The sequence below is a fragment of the Lytechinus variegatus genome, chromosome 4 (genome assembly GCF_018143015.1).
Source record: "Lytechinus variegatus isolate NC3 chromosome 4, Lvar_3.0, whole genome shotgun sequence".
Lineage (NCBI taxonomy): Eukaryota > Metazoa > Echinodermata > Echinoidea > Temnopleuroida > Toxopneustidae > Lytechinus > Lytechinus variegatus.
In genome coordinates, this window is record NC_054743.1 from 692,148 (window position 1) to 710,973 (window position 18,826).

General features: G+C 36.2%; 1 protein-coding gene across 1 annotated transcript; it reads left to right on the plus strand.

Annotated features, from left to right (window-relative positions):
- Nucleotides 1–5,967: 5,967 nt before the first annotated feature.
- Nucleotides 5,968–8,888, plus strand: LOC121412399. Its single transcript, XM_041605210.1, is given in 3 exon segments — nt 5,968–6,020; nt 6,576–7,423; nt 7,426–8,888. Coding segments are annotated over 3 exon segments (2,364 nt in total).
- The last annotated feature ends 9,938 nt before the right edge of the window (nt 8,889–18,826 follow it).

Genomic DNA, 18,826 nt, shown 5'->3' on the forward strand with positions numbered 1-18,826 from the left:
TCAATATTGTGAAGATGTGAAGATATTATTATTCCTTAGATTATTCATAGTTTGGGTAATGTTTGTTTTTAGATGGGTTCCGATTCCGGTTCCTATTCCACTCGTGGTTCCACTGGTCGTTCCACTGGTTATTCCAATTCTGGTTCTGAGTTTGGTTCCAACCGCCATTCCAGTAGCCGTTCCGGTCCCATTTCCGGATCCGGATCCACCATGATTATGACTGTCAAATCCCGCTATGGACAAGATTTGTAAAGAGAGTCAGAGGGAAGACAGATCCGTCGTCAGTTGATGTAACTATATAACGATTCGTCAGTATCGATGAACATTGAACTTGAGTGATTATATCACCTTATAAAGTGGGTTACTTTGTATATTATTCCAAAGACTTTTATTTTATGTTATTTGTACTCAGAAACAAAGCCATTGAATCATTGTTCTACAAGAACCTGAATACAGTTTTAATAAATTCTTTGAACTGTATTTTTATTGTTCATGTAATTCATTTTATGTCCTCTTGAGTTACTTGGGTGTGACAATTGGTTGCGAGAATTTATTGTATGTCCTCTTGGGTTGACTTGGGTGTGACAACATGGAAATGCATTTAAATGTCCTTGTGTAGAATTTTATGCTGATTCCAAATGTATCGGTCTAAATGACCCTATTTAACAGTTTAAGGTCATTTTGGCCACTTATGACCCTTAAAATGACCAATGACATCAGTTCAATTTATCCAAAAATACTTTGAATGTTACCAGAATCGTTACAAAGGCATACTGTGACACATAACATTGGTGTATTAATCCTTGAAATTGAACATCTCAAAAGTATTTTGACCTCATGCAATTTATTTCATCAGTTTTGACCTATGAGGGTCACTTGGCGTACTTTAGCCACAACTGACCATTCACGCAGTTTTGCATATAATAAACTGCACATAGACAGGAATTTGAGGTCTTCAGCGTGTTTTATCTTCTTCCCATATAACATGGAAATGCATTCAAAAGTTCATCTTATGTAAAATGTGATGCTGATTCCAAATATATCAGTCTTAATGACCCTATTTAACAGCTTTAGGTTATTTTGGCCACTTATGGCCCTTAAAATGGCCAATAACATCAGTTCAATTTATCCAGAAATACTTCGAATGTTACCAGAATCTTAACAAGGGTGTGCTGTAATACCCAACACTGGTGAATGAATCCTTAAAATTGAGCATCCCTAAAGTTGACTACCTTGGTCATTTTGGCCACCTTGACCCCCGGCCAGCCCTGCTCATTGTGTATGTTAATTCAGGTGATATCGAACATGGTGAGGAGAAATTTTGGATTGCGTTAATATTAGCATCAATTATTGTTAAATGGGGAAGTTTGAAAGCTTCTTGGTGGAAATCAATGAAATTATTCCACACAGACCATAACTATTGGACCCTGTGGTCATTTTGACCACGTTTCCCTCAATATTGACCAGTGACCATGGACCCTAGGAATCTCCAATTAGTGGAGAGATCAGCTAAGAGAGAGACCTCGCATGCTTTGATGAGTCAAAAAGGGCTCAAATGCTGGTCAGTATCATTATCAGCATGAGCTACCAATAATCGGTGAAGAGTGCTGACATCGTGCATACATAAGGTTGTTTGACCATGGCACTGTGGTCATTTACATGATTTTAGCCACCTTGACCACACAGTAAATGTTTATGGAAACCTCACATATATGGGGCAGCAAATTCAGGAATGAGACATTTTAGCATCATTTACATGTTATTTTAAGACACTTTTCTAGATTAATTGTAGATTAATGATTCCAAATATATTAGTCTTAATGACCATTAATGAGCTAGTGGTCATTTTGGTCGCTTTTGGAGGATTCAAATGTTGTTGTCGCTCCGTATTGTTAATAAGATGTATTATATCAATTATTGATTTTAATATGATATGACTAATAGCACATTATCAAAATTTTGAAACCAATTTGGCCATTTTGACTATCTATCGCATGTATGACTTTTGTAAATAAACATGACAGGAGCAATGGTGGAAATGCGTTCAATCCCTTCGATTGGAAATATTAAAAGCTCACCTTGAGTAAAAAAATTGTGCCAAATACCTCACCATTTGGTCATTGTATGGTCATTGAGTAGCCATAACATCATTCCCTCCTTTTTTATTTAAATTATACAGATAACTATATTCTAGAGGAAGGCACTAATCCTGAACTCAAAGGTGCGTCATTACAAAGCTATTGGTCAAAGTGGATTTCACGAATAGATTTAACCATGATGCATTTTTATTACCTTTGCCATTTTGTATAATGTTTCACAAACCTCACATTGGCATGATTGGTAAAGTTGAAAGTGGAAAACTTGCCCTAAATTGTTAAAGAGTGACCAAAATTCGGCACAGAGAATAATTTCATATAGAGAATGTATTTTATTACCCAGTACGTCTTCAAAAGAATTAAGGGTAAATTTGCTGCTCACCAATCATGCCAATGTGAGCTTTGTGAATCACTGTACAAGAAAAAACAAAGATTGTAAAAATGAATGATAGTCAAAACTCTTTGTGAACTTCACTGTGACCTATTTTGCTTTGTAATGATTCTCAGTACAATTTGACTTTAAAGAAGGAAAATAATTCTGGCTATTTAGGAACATACAGTGATCAAAGGGGCCACATTAGACACTCACATGATATGTTGCACAATTTTTACTCAAGGTGAGCCTTTAATATTTCCCATGAAAAGGGATTGAACGCATTTCATCATGTTCATAGACCTACAATTGCTGCTAAGTCATGTTTATTTCAAAATTCACACATTGGATGAACGGTCAAAGTAGCCAAAATGGTCACATTTTGATTATGTACTATTAGTAATATCATATTGAATTAAATAATTTGTCACTGATTATGGTTGATACAACAAATCTTACAAAAATATAGAGCAAGAACATTGGAATACTTTTGATACATGTAATTGTCATTGTTAATTGTAGGAACCAAAATGACCACTAAGTAGTCATTAAGCCTGATATATTCTAAATCATTGTATTAATATGGTGCAGAAAGTTTTTTGTAATATGTTCTATCTAACATCGTTCTTGAATTTGTTTCCATGCATTACAAAATGGTTAATGTGCCTAAAATCATGAAAATGACCAAAGTGCATGGTCAAACAACCTTATGTGTACTTGATGTAAAGGTTTTTATCACATTCATTAAACTCTTGATTATTGGTGTAGTAGCTCAAGCTGAAAATAATATTAAGCAACATTTGAGCCCTTTTTAAATCAAATAATGTGTGGTCACGAGAAATTATTGAGGAAAGGTGATCAAAATTACCACAAAGTCCAATAGTTCGATCGGCCAATAACACTGATTTATATGGAATCATTGCATTGATTTTCACCCAAAAGCTTTCAAACTTTTCCAATTTAACAATAATTGATGCTAATATTAACACAATCCTGAATTGTCTCCTCACTATGTTCACTATAGGCTAATTTAGTATACACATTGGGCAGGGGACAATCTGGCCAAAATGACCAAGGTTGTCAAAAATATTTTTGGGACACTCAATTTAAATGATTCAACGACCAGTGTTAGGTGTCACAGCACACCCTTGTAACGATTATAGTAACATTCAAAGTATTTTTGGATAAATTGAAGTATTGAACAGATGGTATTGGTCATTTGGGGGCCAAAAAGTGGCCAAAATGACCATAATCTGTTAAATGGGGTCATTAAGACTGACATATTGGGAATCAGCATGAAATTCTACACAAGAACGACATATGCATCATTCCCATTTTATAAAGGAGGAAGATAAAGCACACTGAAGACCTCAAATTCCTGCCGATTTGCAGTTATTATGCAAAATTGCACGAATGGTCAGTTACCCAAAATGGTCAAAAGTCAAAACTAATGATATAAATTACATGAGGTCAAAATACTTTTGAAATGTTCATTTTAAAGGATTAATACACCAATGTTAGATGTCACAGCACATCCTGGAAACGATTCTGGTAACATTGAGGTATTTTGGATAAATTGAACTGTTATTGGTCATTTTTATGGCCATAAGTGGCCAAAATGACCATTAGGTGTTCAATAGGGTCATTAAGACTGATATATTTAGAATCAGCATAATATTCTATACAAGATGGATATTTAAATGTATTCCCATTTTATAAGGGAAGAAGATAAAACACACTGAAGACCTCAAATTCCTGCCTATGTGCGAATGGTCAGTTATGTCTAAAGTACCAAAAATGACCCTCATAGGTCAAAACTGATGGAATGAGGTCAAAATAATTTTGAGATGTTCAATTTAAAGGATTAACACACCAATGTTAGGTGTCGCAGCACACCTTGTAATGGTTCTGGTAACGTTCGAAGTATTTGGGGGTAAAATGATCTGATGTCATTGGTCATTTTAAGGGCCATAAGTGGCCAAAATAACCATAAGCTATTGAATAGGGTCATTAAGACTGATATATTTGGAATCTGCATAAAATTCTACACAAGATGGATTTTTGAATGCATTTGCATTTTATATTGGGAAGAAGATAAAACACGCTACGAGACCTCAAATTCTTGCCGACATGTATATGTGCACTTTATTATGCAAAACTTCGTGAAGGGTCAGTTATGTATAAAGTACCCCAAATGACCCTCATAGGTCAAAACTGATGTAATATATTACATAAGGTCAAAATACTTTGTGAGATGTTCAATTTAAAGGATTAACACACCAATGTTAGGTGTCGCAGCACACCTTGTTATGGTTCTGGTAACGTTCGAAGTATTTGGGGGTAAAATGAACTGATGTCATTGGCCATTTTGAGGGCCATAAGTGGTCAAAATTACCACAAGCTATTAAATAGGGTTATTATGACTGATATATTTGGAATCAGCATAAAATTTTACATATGAAGGACATTTAAATGCATTCTCATTTTATAAGGGAAGAAGATAAAACATGCTGAAGACCTCAATTTCCTGCCTATTTGAACAGTTAATAATGCAAACTGCGCGAATGGTCAGTTATGTCTAAAGTACCCAAAATGACCCTCATAGGTCAAAACTGACGGAATAAATTACATGAGGTTGATGGTTATGATCCAGCGCACATTTTGAAAATAAATGTGGATTTCTAAAAACATCCAGTCGTAGCTCTGATCAATATTTGTAACACATTTCGGCCAAAAAATCATGAAAATTGTCATTTTTGGCCAAATTATGGCCAAAATTACCACTGCTATTGTGATTTTGCAAATGAAAGCACTTTATCTGAAATCTGTGTGCATTTTTACTTAAGATAGACCCTTTTAATTGCATGTGGCTACAAAAGCAGTCTGTTAAGGGACCATTTTCCAAAGAGTGGTCAAAATGGTCATTTTTGGCCAAAATTTGGCCAAAATGACCAAAATGGCGTGAGTACGGTCAATGAGAGTGACATTTTTGGAATGAGCGCACAATTTTACCCCGGATAAGCTTGTCAAACCTTCCCCACCAAAAATTCTGAATAAAGCCCCCTGGCTCCTAGACTATATTTAAAACCAATTTTCTTTTTTCACATAAACTGAATCCACTGGAATTGGTTTATTATTTAGAGATAGACAGCAGACTGTTCCATCTTGATTTTTTTTATAATTTTAGCATTCAAATTTATTTATTCAGTCTGTTGATTTCATTGAACTATATCATGATTCAACCTGCAGTATTGATGGTTCAAAATATAGTTTAGTAGGCCTAATAATCGGATAAAACACTATATGTCATATGTATTTTCTAAGAATGTCTGCATTCGAAAAAAAATGTATTGACATGTTTATTAATAAATGGCTTTAAAAGTGAACTTATATTCCATTCTTTTGTTTTCATACACATAGCACTATAATCATTTCATCTGATGATGAGACAGATGACATGCCAAGCTGTTCTACGGCAAGAGTTCAGAAAAGGAAGAAATGTATAGCTATATCTCTAAATTATTGAAGTTTCCAGCTACCACAGATCACTTGTGAGTAACTTTGAGATTTACTGCAAAATATATCTCCCAAATTAAGTGTGTGGTTATGGGAACCTGGTGGTCCCTGCATCAAGCATATGGGAAATACAAAGTTAAATACTCAACAGGTTAACTTACTCTTTTGAACACACGAATCATTGCCAAATTATTAATGAAAGTAAATATGATATTGGAGGAATGACCTTTATGTAGAATATATCTATTCCAAAGGGACAATTGAAATGTAATGGAGTAACTAAATGTGTCATCTGATTACTGTGATGTGGTATATTGGCCCTCCCATTTCCTGAAACAGGCAAGATAAGCAAGTTCTTATACATGTATTTCTTTTTCTGGATGTCTTGTACAACATTCCATTTAGATAATAAACTTGAACTGACAGTATTATTATGGATAGGGGGGATACTGGGGAAAAAGAATCGGTTATCGATGTCACCCGTGATAGAATATCAATGTAAAGGGAGTATGTGTTCTACATTATGTTTGCAGAACTGCATGTATGAAGTTCAGTACACTTTAATAGAATTTGTTTGTTTCTGTCACCAGGTCTCGGCCAGAGTTCATTCAGCCGAATGAACCGAAGCGCGTGAAGACAGCCAACAGCCAGTTTGAATGTATGCTCTACCGGGAGAAATGGCATGCCATCAAAGCCAGCAAAGCTTTCTTCAGGGATAGCACAAGTGTAGCTTCACTGATGCTATCCACAGCTACCAAGGTAAACCCTGGTGTTCCAGTAGCATGTGACGATGAATTCGCCTTTCTTGTGGATACTTCCAGTCTTGAATTTGACCAGGACCTTACATGCGACGAGACCGGCAAATACAAAAAACCCAGTTATTCCCGATGTGAGTTGGCCGTGGATGGTGAACACAACATATTTTGGTTAAAAATGGGTCCCAAGACTGGTACTGAAAGATACACACTTCTCCGGAGGTATTATCCCCACCGTGATACCCCTGGATTTTTCAGGACAATATATGAGCTACAAAGGGATGGAGTGCAGAAATGTCCAGTCGTCTTAATACGATATGAGTGGAGAGGACAGAAGACAGCATTAAGAATGACGGCTCATGGTCACTGCAGACAGAATGATAGCCCCTTCATCCGATCAAAGAAGGCCTTGATTGAAGAACTGAAGAAGCCATCATGTCAGTCAGCACAGGACAAGCTGAACGAGAAGTTCAAAATGCAGGGTGGTAGTGTGGGAGTAGATGCATTTTCGTCATTGCCTCGTGACAGGCAGCAGGTCTACCGGCACGGTACAGGAGGGAAGAAGAAAACTGATTTCAACAAACTAATTGAGAAGAATGCATCTGGAGAATTTGTAAGGAGTGTTGAATTCGTCAATGATAAGTCAAACATGTCCAAAGGCCTTTATCCTAGATGAGTCGTTTACACAAACAAATCGAAGACATGAAGAGAAATTGTGCAGCAGGCAGTATCATTTCGTTTGATGGTACATTTGACCTGGGGCAAATGTATGTCACTGTTGCGTCATACAGACATCAAGATTTTCTGAATAAACGGAATGCAAAAAATGTACTCATGCCAGGCCCAGTATTGTTGCATGCAAGAAGAGATACTGAAACGTATCAGTACTTTGGACACCAGATTTCCAAAGCTCTGGGAAATGAACATGTACCCTTTTTCGGGACAGATGGGGAGAGTGCAATGTACAAGGGTCTGAAAAGCTCACCAAGCTTTTCCAATTCCAAACATCTTCTCTGCATGATCCATCACAAAAGAAACGTGCAAAGCAAGCTTGAGAAACTTGGAGTGCACAAGAACACTGCAAAAATTCTCAGATCGATCTATGGGGAAGAAGTCCATGAAGCACGTTACGAGGGACTTGTAGACAGCAGTAGTGACAAGGAGTATGAAGAGGCTCTTCTCAATTGGTCTACCAAATGGGACCAAATGGAAACAGAAGAGACAGGAAGGCCTCCTGCATTTGCGAATTGGTTCAAGCAATACAAATCCCAAGAAGTGAAAGAATGCATGTTGAAACCATTAAGGCAGCAAGCAGGAATGGGAGACCCACCGCGCCAGTATAGTACGAATGATTGTGAGTGTATGAATTCTATGCTGTCCAAGTGGATTGGTGGCAAGAAGTCATGGAACGATCTTGTCGATAGCCTTGAGGACTTTGTCAAGTCAAAGTACACAGAACTGGAAATGTCAATCATAGGCTTAGGTGAGAGACGACCAGCCAAGAAGTGTCTTGAAAGAACACCATTAGAATGGTCTAGTATGAAGTCAGAGGAAAATATAGTACTACTAGAGAGAGCGAATCTTAGTGTACCAGAACAGTCAGCTAAGGAGCTTTCAATATCTCCAGAAGAAAGTGGAATCGGAGGATTTACTCAGTATGAATTGCAAGCTGTCTGGAGCAAGGCTGGTACGATCATTGATTGTAGTCATAGCATCGTTGACTTTCCATCTACCAGTTCTCAATCCATTTGCTTTGATGGAAAGGATCACTTCAAAGTGTCATGGCACAATGACTTGTATGTTTGTGACAGGCAATGCAGATCATTCATTCTACACAATCGTCTGTTTTGCGAACATACCTTAGCAGTTGCTGAACAAAAGGAAAAATTGGCAGCCTTCCTCTGCAGAGTCAATACTAAAAAGAGAGCATCATCTGTTAATCTAGCCAATGACGTTCTCCAGAAACAATGTTCTGACAGTGGTAAAAAAAGAGTGCAAATAAGAAAAGAGGTGGCAATGACAAAGTGTCCCAACCTGTCACGACAGTTATCCCCAAACCCAGTCAAGAACAGCCTTTCTGCATTGCTCGTAAAGTGGGTGTCATCAAACGCTGCTATGGATGCAAGCAGGAGTTTGGACAGAAGATGAATATGCCTCCACATGATATAGCGTTGAAGAAAATGGACATCAGAGAGTGGGTGGATAGACTGTCAGGTTCTGTCATGCATTCAAAGAGCCTTGTACCAACATATTACCATTTGAAACTGAATTGTCTGAGATTAACCTATCCTTATACTGAATTGAAGGACGTAATTGTGTATGATGAAGTTCTTGAGCATTTGGACCCCGACCACAAAGTTATTCTGAGAAATTTTGGTCTTGATATTGCCTAAATAATGAAGATGTGTACATGCAGAACAAACACTCAAATACCATGAGAATTAACAACTGTTATTTGGTTGTTAGAAAGAGAGAATACTTACTGTACAAGAAAAAATAGTACTGAACAGTGGTAGGATAGTAAGTGCAAAAACCTCTTGCAAAGATACACTGTCACTTCCATACTTAATCACATTACACGACTTAAATAATGAGTTATGTGAGAGGTTTACATCGATTCCAAATGATATTCCAGATTTCTATTCAATAACAATCTATCTGAGTTTTTGTATAATAAATAGTCCCAATTTGTATGTTTGATCTCATTTAGTTCTCTTATTTTCTCGCCTCCACTCGTCTGTGGTGTAGAAAATGCGTCGATGCTCTTGCTTTGGGCGAGCTCCTCGATTCGTTCATGCACGGTGCACTAGCGCCAGTGATCTCTATGCCGGATACGCTGCTCGCGCTGCCGCGTACTCTGCACTGAATCGAGGCTTGAATCGAGGCCCAGAGGCTCGAAATTTATTTGGAAATCACGATTGTGTGGTATGCCTTAGATTCTGTAAAGATCGAGATTTGCATGAAATTAAGATTCAGAAAACAGTTTTTGTAAGAATTGTAAAAAGGCTGGTTTAAATTCCAGAAGAAAGTTGAGCAAGCTCGAGGACCGAGTCAAATAAAAAATCACGAAATTACGTTCTGATAAGTCTTGTGAGTGATGCTCTAATAAAAAACGAGAGCTTTTCGGAGAACAATATCCAGATCCTTACCATTGAGTATGCTACATAAAAATATGGTTATATATAAGGCAGGTAAAAATTGTGTAATGTGAAAGATCTGCTTGTATTACATTCAATTAAAAAATACAATGACAAACATCACAAAGCGAATCCACACGTGAAACCTATGGACCGTGCAGCAAAACAAACCACCAGCGCTGGTGCTGCGTTCTTCGAGTGACGTCACTGGTCACGTGATACTCCGAAAAGACGTTCTGCAGAATTTTTGTGGGCGGAGCGTATTGCCACAGAAAATGGGCAATTTTCCACTTTCATTTGGCTGTGAAATGAAAAATTATATTTTTCTAAAGAGAATGGTGCGGAGAATTGCGATGTGGGAACACTTATTCAACGAAAAATTGAAAGTTTTACAATTATTTCATAGGACCTTTAATGCCCTGTTTACATTGTACACCCCTATTCACGCATAATGGATAAGTCCGCACTCGGCTTGGTGGGTTCTCGCACTGGCGCGTCGGTGGTGTTCGCTCGAGCATTACATGCTCCACGTCCTGTGTATTCTCACTCAAAATGATCGTTTTGGCCCGTAAGTTTTCCTAATGATGGAGCCTGCACGGTCATGCATGAATGATTTTGGAAAGGGAAATAGGCGGTGCACAACTACGGTTGCTGGAGACAATGCCTGCCAAATTTGGATGAGGGACGCGGCCTGGGCAGAGTTAACAAACTCTATGTGTTAAGTGAATGGGGTTTTTGGCCGAAGAAGAAGATTGCGGAATAGGAAAGCGGAACATCAACAATACACTGTCGCCATCGATGGCGTCAATGCAAATATTGTAGAATAGGAATACGGAACAGCAATAATGCATTGTCGCCATTGATGGCGTCAATGCAATAATAACAAAAAAGCCTTGACACAACAATACTACCATACGGGCCTGCAAACATAGAGATATACACTTAATAACGCTAAAGGGCGTACTTCGTCAAATCGACCGGCCGCCATTACTCGATAGGGCTTCGCAGCCTGCCATGCGCGTACAGTACCTATGGGGCATGTACATGGATGAGCATAGAACCGGAACAAAGTGATGACATATGAGAGAGAAAGCAAATGGAAAAGCAAAATTGTAAATATTGCACTAGATTAAAGTTCAAATGAACAAAAAATCTAACAAAACTTAGGACAGGCATGCCTATATAGGCCCATCTATAGCACGTACCCTACATTACTATATGCCAACGATCAATATGCTACATCCCCAATAATTTTTGCTTGGGTCATAACATTTCGATAAAATGATATGACTTCTATTTTCTAATGATTTGGAAGTGATGAATTTTGAAAATAACATGTAGGACTAGGCATATCGTTCTAGCTCCTGATTAATAAATTTAATATGTTTTAATATAATTTGGTATTCAAGCTTACGTCAAAAAAATTCATAGGCCCTATCACAGTGTCTAATGCATCTGAAACACGAAAGACACGACTGCATTTTTTCAAGTATAATTTCCTAATTACTATGATGCTGATTGCTGATAATTTATTTCTTCACTTGATAATTGTTATAATTTGTTTTCTATATATATATATCTACAGAAATCATATATAGAAATTTAGAATAGGGCCAAAATCCTTTTTCCCCGTGGGCTTAAACGTCGATGTAACAAACATCACAATAACTCGTGAGTATCATAAAATTACTTTTTATTGATAATATTTAAAAATGATTTACGCATTGGTCCAGCTAATTGATGATTAAGATTTCAAATGTAGGCAACCATCGATCATATTGATTACTTTCTTACATGCGATCAATGTAGAAAAGTTCGTTGACAGCAAAATTTGCATATCAAATGCGCGCAATTATGCAATGTACAGGAGGCCTAAATTGGGGGGGGGGGGAAGGGGCTAGGATGCTTACAGTGTATTATTGACTTGCAAACATTTCAAAATTTCGGAGAGTAAAAAAATTACAATAAGTGCAACATAAAACAATTCACTTTGATTTTCTGGAAAGTCGGACTTGATTCAACCCGGCTGAAATACTGTGCTGATAGGCAAACCAGCTGAAATATTCTGTTGATATATCGCTGGTGTTAGTGATCCTATAATGATTCCAATGGACCAATATTATATGAACAGATCAAAGAGAGCATACTAGTAACATAAGGAGAGGAAGAAGAAAAAGGAGAAGTATAGGGGAAGAAAAGGGGCGGTTCTGGAGGATATTATCATTTGTATTATTACTACAATTAAAGAATATTATTACTAAAACTGAGTGTATAAAACAATTAAATAACAATGTCAGACATGAAAGAGATAATTGCAAACTTAATGAACTTATCATATAAAAGCGGTTGCAAAATTGTGATTAAAAAACCAAACATATTAAACGATAATATTGACAATAAAACTGACAAATACTTGAAATACGATTGTCCGCTGTTGGGTGATCGTCCTATAATCTCAGCTGTATATTCCTTTCTTTAAGTTATTGTGTTAATTAAGTGTGTCTGTGTCGCTTGAATATAACTTTATGGCAAAGATTTCCAAAACGTACCAGATAATTTTGCATATTCAGTTTCATTTGTCATTTTAAAAGAATATATTGAATTTGATTTTCTAGTTTTCTTTTGATTTCAATTGCTAGTTTATATGGACCTGAGTTTGATTATTCAGGGTTTTTATTTCCATTCATAAACAAAATTATCATTTTATATCGGGGCGCGGAATGGTATTGGAATTGGTGGGACAGTTTATGTTCATTTTCACTTCAGGGAGGTGTCCAAATGCACCCCCTGTATTCTTTTATTGATCAGTATGTTAAAGTGAATTTGCTTGGGTGCTTATGTCACTTTAATTACACCCATGCACCCCCTAAACAGTGAAATTAAATAAAAAGAAATATTTTTTAGTAACTTAAAGAGAAGCAAATAAAAAGCAAAAAGTTGGAACGGTAAAAAGTCATTCTCGACATTTTAAATTTCATTTTCAGTGCCATATAGGCCGGCAGGTTTTGGGATTTATTAGTTTCCTATGGGAAAAAATCATCACGTAGGTCTACACGTCATACCAATAGGCAATAGAACAAGTTTCAACAACATGCTTACTAAGAACAATAATGAGATGCCCTGCATACGGTAATTAATCAAAGATCAATACCGCTAACTTATACAAATCAATGTACATTAAAAAATGACATATTTCAAAAAAAAAATTAAAGCAAGGTACATATAGATAGGCCTACATGGACATTACAAAATCATCTCCAATTTAAACAAATTGGTCAAGAGAACATGGACTCAAATGACGTGAATGGAGGAAATGTGGAAAACGGACGATGCAGTACAAGGTCGGGAATTCCAGAGAAGATGGGCTAATTTACTGTCTTTTGAATTAATTTTCAATCTTTCTATTAACGTACGTTGTATATTTTTATTTTTTATTTGATATAATACATATTGTTATCTATTATTATCTAAAATAGGCATATGAACAGAGAGGTAAACGCAAAAAATCATAATATAGAACTCCCGAGAAGTCAGGTATAAATGCCAAATTCACAGTCTCATCCCCGTGTAATCACACTAATAGTTAATTTAGATACAATTTGTCATTAATATTATCGATTGTAATGAGATTGGATTCTTTTCTTCAAGAAAAGAGGCCGGAGACGGCATCCCTTTTTCAGCGTTACAACGCACGAGCTACGGGTACATCCGGGTACTTTTGCGAATCTAGACCTATCGAGCAATGGCCGACCCCGCTTCACGCAATCACAGACGTTAAGTACGCGCGCCTATGGGGACTCCGCACTCTAGCCTAGTAAGTATACATCTCTATGCCTGCAAAAAAACAGATCGAAAGCTCATGAATATTCATGAAACAATAGCGAATGAGCGAGTTACGTTGGGTGAGAGACATCGTACCGCTCTGTTATTGGTCAATTCCGAGCTGAATGCCTTCGCACACTCCCCTTTGCTCTGCCCATAGAAGTACGTGTACACACAACCTTTATATCATACGTGTCTATAGGGGAAATCTTGATTCAGATCTCGGCAATATCCGAAATCAACTCTTCAAAATACTGGTGCAAAAATACCATTTTACTAAAAAAATATCTATGTAAACTAATTCTTATATGACAAAATCAATTTTGAATTCCTTGCCAATATAATGACATAAAAAACACATAATATGGTGTTCATTTTCTGGCTGTAAAATTGGTTAAACAAAAAAAAGTTACTTGGGCAACAATAGCTGCCAATGGCACTAGACGGCTATCATTGCTATCTGCAACAATAGCTGCCAATGGCTCTTAATGAGTTAATACAACTGAGACACTTAAGAAATGTTGATGATAATCCTTTAGAAGGAATATATTTCAATTTAATTAAGTGGTCTGTCTTTGACAGATCACCTCTTAATTTCGTCAATTTCTTCTTCTTATTATATTTATTATTATTTTCATTTATTTATTCATTTTTAACGATTTTTTTTTGTCGCTAAGATATCTCAAAATAGGCTTGGTCAATTTTTTTGAATTTTATGTCATTTATAGGATCTGTCATGGACACGTCAGAATGGCTTTTACCGAAAGGTTGGGTGCTGTCGCGTTAGGGGGTGTTGACACTAACGCGAAGATTCGTCCAAAGCCCCCCCCCCCCCCCCGGTTTGGCCGAAAGGGTATGTTGGGGGCGTTAGGGCGCGTCAGTGTCGGCAACGCCCCCAAATGGCATAAACGGGGGGGGGGGAGCTTTTCCCAAATCTTTGCGTTCAGTACACTCAGCGGCTAATTGTGAAGGCGTACGGCCTAGTACAGTACGGCCGGACGGCTAGCCAGGGCGGCAGGGCGATGGCACGATCCGCTCATCGCTGCAGAAGCATATCTGAACAGTGGCGACAGAAATGATCCGAGTTTAAAGAAGCTTAACTTACCTAGAATCAAAATGAATCGTTGAAATGTCTTAAGAATATTTTCAAGCAAGTACTTGCATCACTCTTTCTTGAAAAATGCATGATTCTGCGGAAAAGGAACTCAATTTCGTCGTATCACCGTTTCGACATTATCGTCACCAGAGACAATGTAGCGCGGCGTGCGTTCGGGCATTGCGCAATACCAGGGGATATATACTTAGAGAAGAAAAGACCACGACATGGCTGCAATGCACGAATAGCTCAATTGGTTGAGAGCGGCGCCTCGAAACCGGTGGTTGCAGGTTCGAACCCTCTCACTTCGATCGATGATTTTGTTTTTTATTGTTATTTATTATTATAATTCATTATTATTATTGTCATTGTTTTATATTATGTTGATGATGAAGATTATGATGATGATAATCATCTGTGATATTTTATTATTATAATGATCATTATTATCATCGTTCTTATCTTTATTATTATTATTATTGTTATTATCACTATCATTATTATTATTATTATTATTATTATTATTAATATTGTTATCATTATTATTATCATTATTATTATTATTATCATCATTAAGTATTATTTTTATCATTATTATTATAATTATCATTATCGTTATTTTTTATTATTATTATGATCCATAGGACTAGTAACATGTTAGTATTTGGATTAATTATTATAATTATTGTAATTAAAATAATTCCTTCGTTTTTTTCTTTTCTTCTTCTTCCTCTTCTTATTCCTCCTCTTATTATTAGGAGTGGGCTATGAATGGGTGATTTTTGGTTTTACTGTGGGAACAGTTTTTTTGTGTTCCTTTTACCTTACCTCAACATGAAATGACAATATTTGAGGGGGTCTCGCGTTACAATAATAATAATTATAATGATAATTATAATGATAATGATAAAAAATGCTTAATGATAATAATAATAATAATAATAATAATACTGATAACAATAGGAGTGGGCTATACATGGGTCAAAAATACTTTTTTTTTGTAATTTCAATATGGGAACATTTTTTTTTTATTCCTTGTAATGTATCTCAACATGAAATGACAATATTTTTTGTCTAGGGTCCGGGAAAAAAGGTGTGCCAGGCCAAAATCCAAAATGGCCGCCAAAACCCCCCAAAATCACAGTTTTGGCCACAACTTCTGTATTTGGTGGTCTTTTTCTCTGGTTTTGGTGTCTATTCATATGTTTTAGGGGGCAGGCAATTTGTTTTTCCTATAATTAGCACTTATAAACCATTATTTGTAGAGATAAAAGGTAATTTTACCTAAATTTTCAAATTTTTACAGCCTTTTTTCAGCCAAATGTAGGTTTTATTGCCCTGGAGTTCTTGGATATTAGATGGTACGAGGTCAACAATAGCAAGCAGCTTCATAGAGCTATATTGCTTTTATTCCTCTACTACGGGTTTTAAGGATATTTGTGAAGTATATCTTATTAAATAAAAAATGTTAATTATCCATAGGGGCAATACAGTATACAATGTACATGTACTGTACATACTGCACTGCATATTTCCATGCATTAACTTTGACCACCATGACATGACAAGGCATGTATACTATAGTGTCATAGAAATAAGCTCTTAAGGTTTAAAATTACATTGTGAATTGTGAATTTGATTGCTTGTCAGCTGATGTACATGATGAAACCAGCAACGTAAATTGCACATAAAATATCACATATATACGTACATCACATATCTACATGTAGCCATATCTTCTTGGAGGCTTTTTTTACCTGGTTGTGGTGTCTAACTGGCCTATGTTTATGGGGTCAGGTAACTATATAATCATGGTAACGTTGATCAACAGCCAATCAGAACATAATGGTAAATTTTCATGCAACGGGGCCCAAAATACCTACAGTGTAAATGCCATGATGTGGGGTTAATTACCTTTATCCGCCCCCTGAATTAGCATATTTGACAAAACATGTCCTCAGTTTCTGAGACAGATCATATCTTCAATTTCTGAGGCATCTAATTCTAAACCTAAGAGCTCATTTCTACATGTATAACACTATAGTTTATACATGCCTTGTCATGGTGGCCAATGCATTTATGCAGTGCAGTATGTACAGTACATTGTATACTGTATAGCCCCTATGGATAATTAACATTTTTTTTATTTGAGATATCCGTAAAACCTATAGTAGAGGAATAAAAGCGATATAGCTCTATGAAGCTGCTTGCTATTGTTGACCTCGTACCATCTAATATCCAAGAACCCCACGACGATAAAATCTACTTTTTGGCTGAAAAAAGGCTATAAAAATTGAAAGATTTAGGTATAATTACCTATTAACTCTACAAATAATGGTTTAAAAGTACTAATTATAGGAAAAACAAATTGCCTGCCCCCAAATACATATGAATAGACACCAAAACCAAAGAAAAAGACCACCAAATAAAGAAGTTGTGGCCAAAACTGTGATTTTGGGTGGTTTTGGCGGCAATTTTGGATTTTGGCCCGGCACAAAAAATATTGTCATTTCATGTTGAGATACATTACAAGGAATAAAAGAAAACTGTTCCCATATTGAAATTACAAAAAAAAGTATTTTTGACCCATGTATAGCCCACTCCTATTGTTATCATTATTATTATCATTTTTATCATTATTATCATTAAGCATTTTTTATCATTATTATTATAATTATCATTATAATTATTATTATTGTAACGCGAGACCCCCTCAAGTAATAGTATGATGCCACCACAATAGTTTATAGAGTTATTGAGCTCTCGGTCAAGCATTATTTATCACTTGACCGTAAATGAAGAACTTTTCCTCGATGAGAACTTTAATTAATTAAATGCCTAGTAAACCTCCAATCAGAATAGCCGTCTCATGATCCAATATCTGAGATTACGCTTCAAGGCCTATGATTGGTCCATCTTCTCGCATCGACCGCCAACTTTTAGCCTCTCCATTCTGCCACAGCCATGGATGTTGAAGGAGCTCCGATGACCTGAAGAAAAACCGTCATTTCTCCCATCTTGAGACTTCAGACATACTTCATGACCCGGACTCTCGCAACAGAATTTAATAGGTGAGTTTACTCACTGAGTGACTTAGATTAATTTAAATTACAAAGCTAAAATTTCGCATCTTTCTTTGAGGAGTAGTCATGTAGCAAAATCTCTATTCACTCACGTACAATACTTGTTCGCCTCGTGTTTCTACACACACGCTCAGGCATATCCACTTCACACACGTGCAGTCACCTAAGTTAAATTATGCACATCGACATCCATAGAAGCGATCAGGCTATGCTTCGCAACCAATCATTCTTGTCTTTTTCAGTTCTCAATTCCACTCTTTATCACTGGGTCTCACTAGGTAAGCGTAGTTTCCCAAGCTCGATGTCGCGTTCCGTTTTCTTGAAATATACAAGGTTGGTCTATAAATAAACTAAGAACCCTAACTTAATAATGCTTAAACTAATTGTACGGTACTTATCCCTAATCACATCATCAATCAATCATCACTAATCAATCGATCACCATTTCTAATTCTAAGACTTAACAACAAATCCAATTTATTGGATTCATCATTCTCAACAAACACTGATCACTAATCATCTTCCTTCTATGCAAAGTGTGCAAGTCCAATTACTGATTCCTAAGAAAAATAAAATAAAGTTCAACTGAACTTTAATATAAGAAATTTTGAAGTTAACAATTCTGAACATTTCACAATAAAATTTGGATATTTACATCAATTTACATAAGTATAAAAATTCATTGAATATGGAATGAGCAATATTAAATTGTATAACTTACTCTACGTAGATAAGAATTTAACTGTAAGTCTGTGCATGTCACTCTTAAATTGAAAGAATGATAAATAGAATAATAATTAATTGCTAAGTTGATAAATCCTATTTAATAGCTAAACTACCTACTTAGTTCTGTACTTTATACTCCGTAGAGTTGTGTTCTCTCTCAGAATTATTTCCACTTAAAACTGTAAACTACTCTCCACAAAGGTTCCAGGACCAATGGATCTT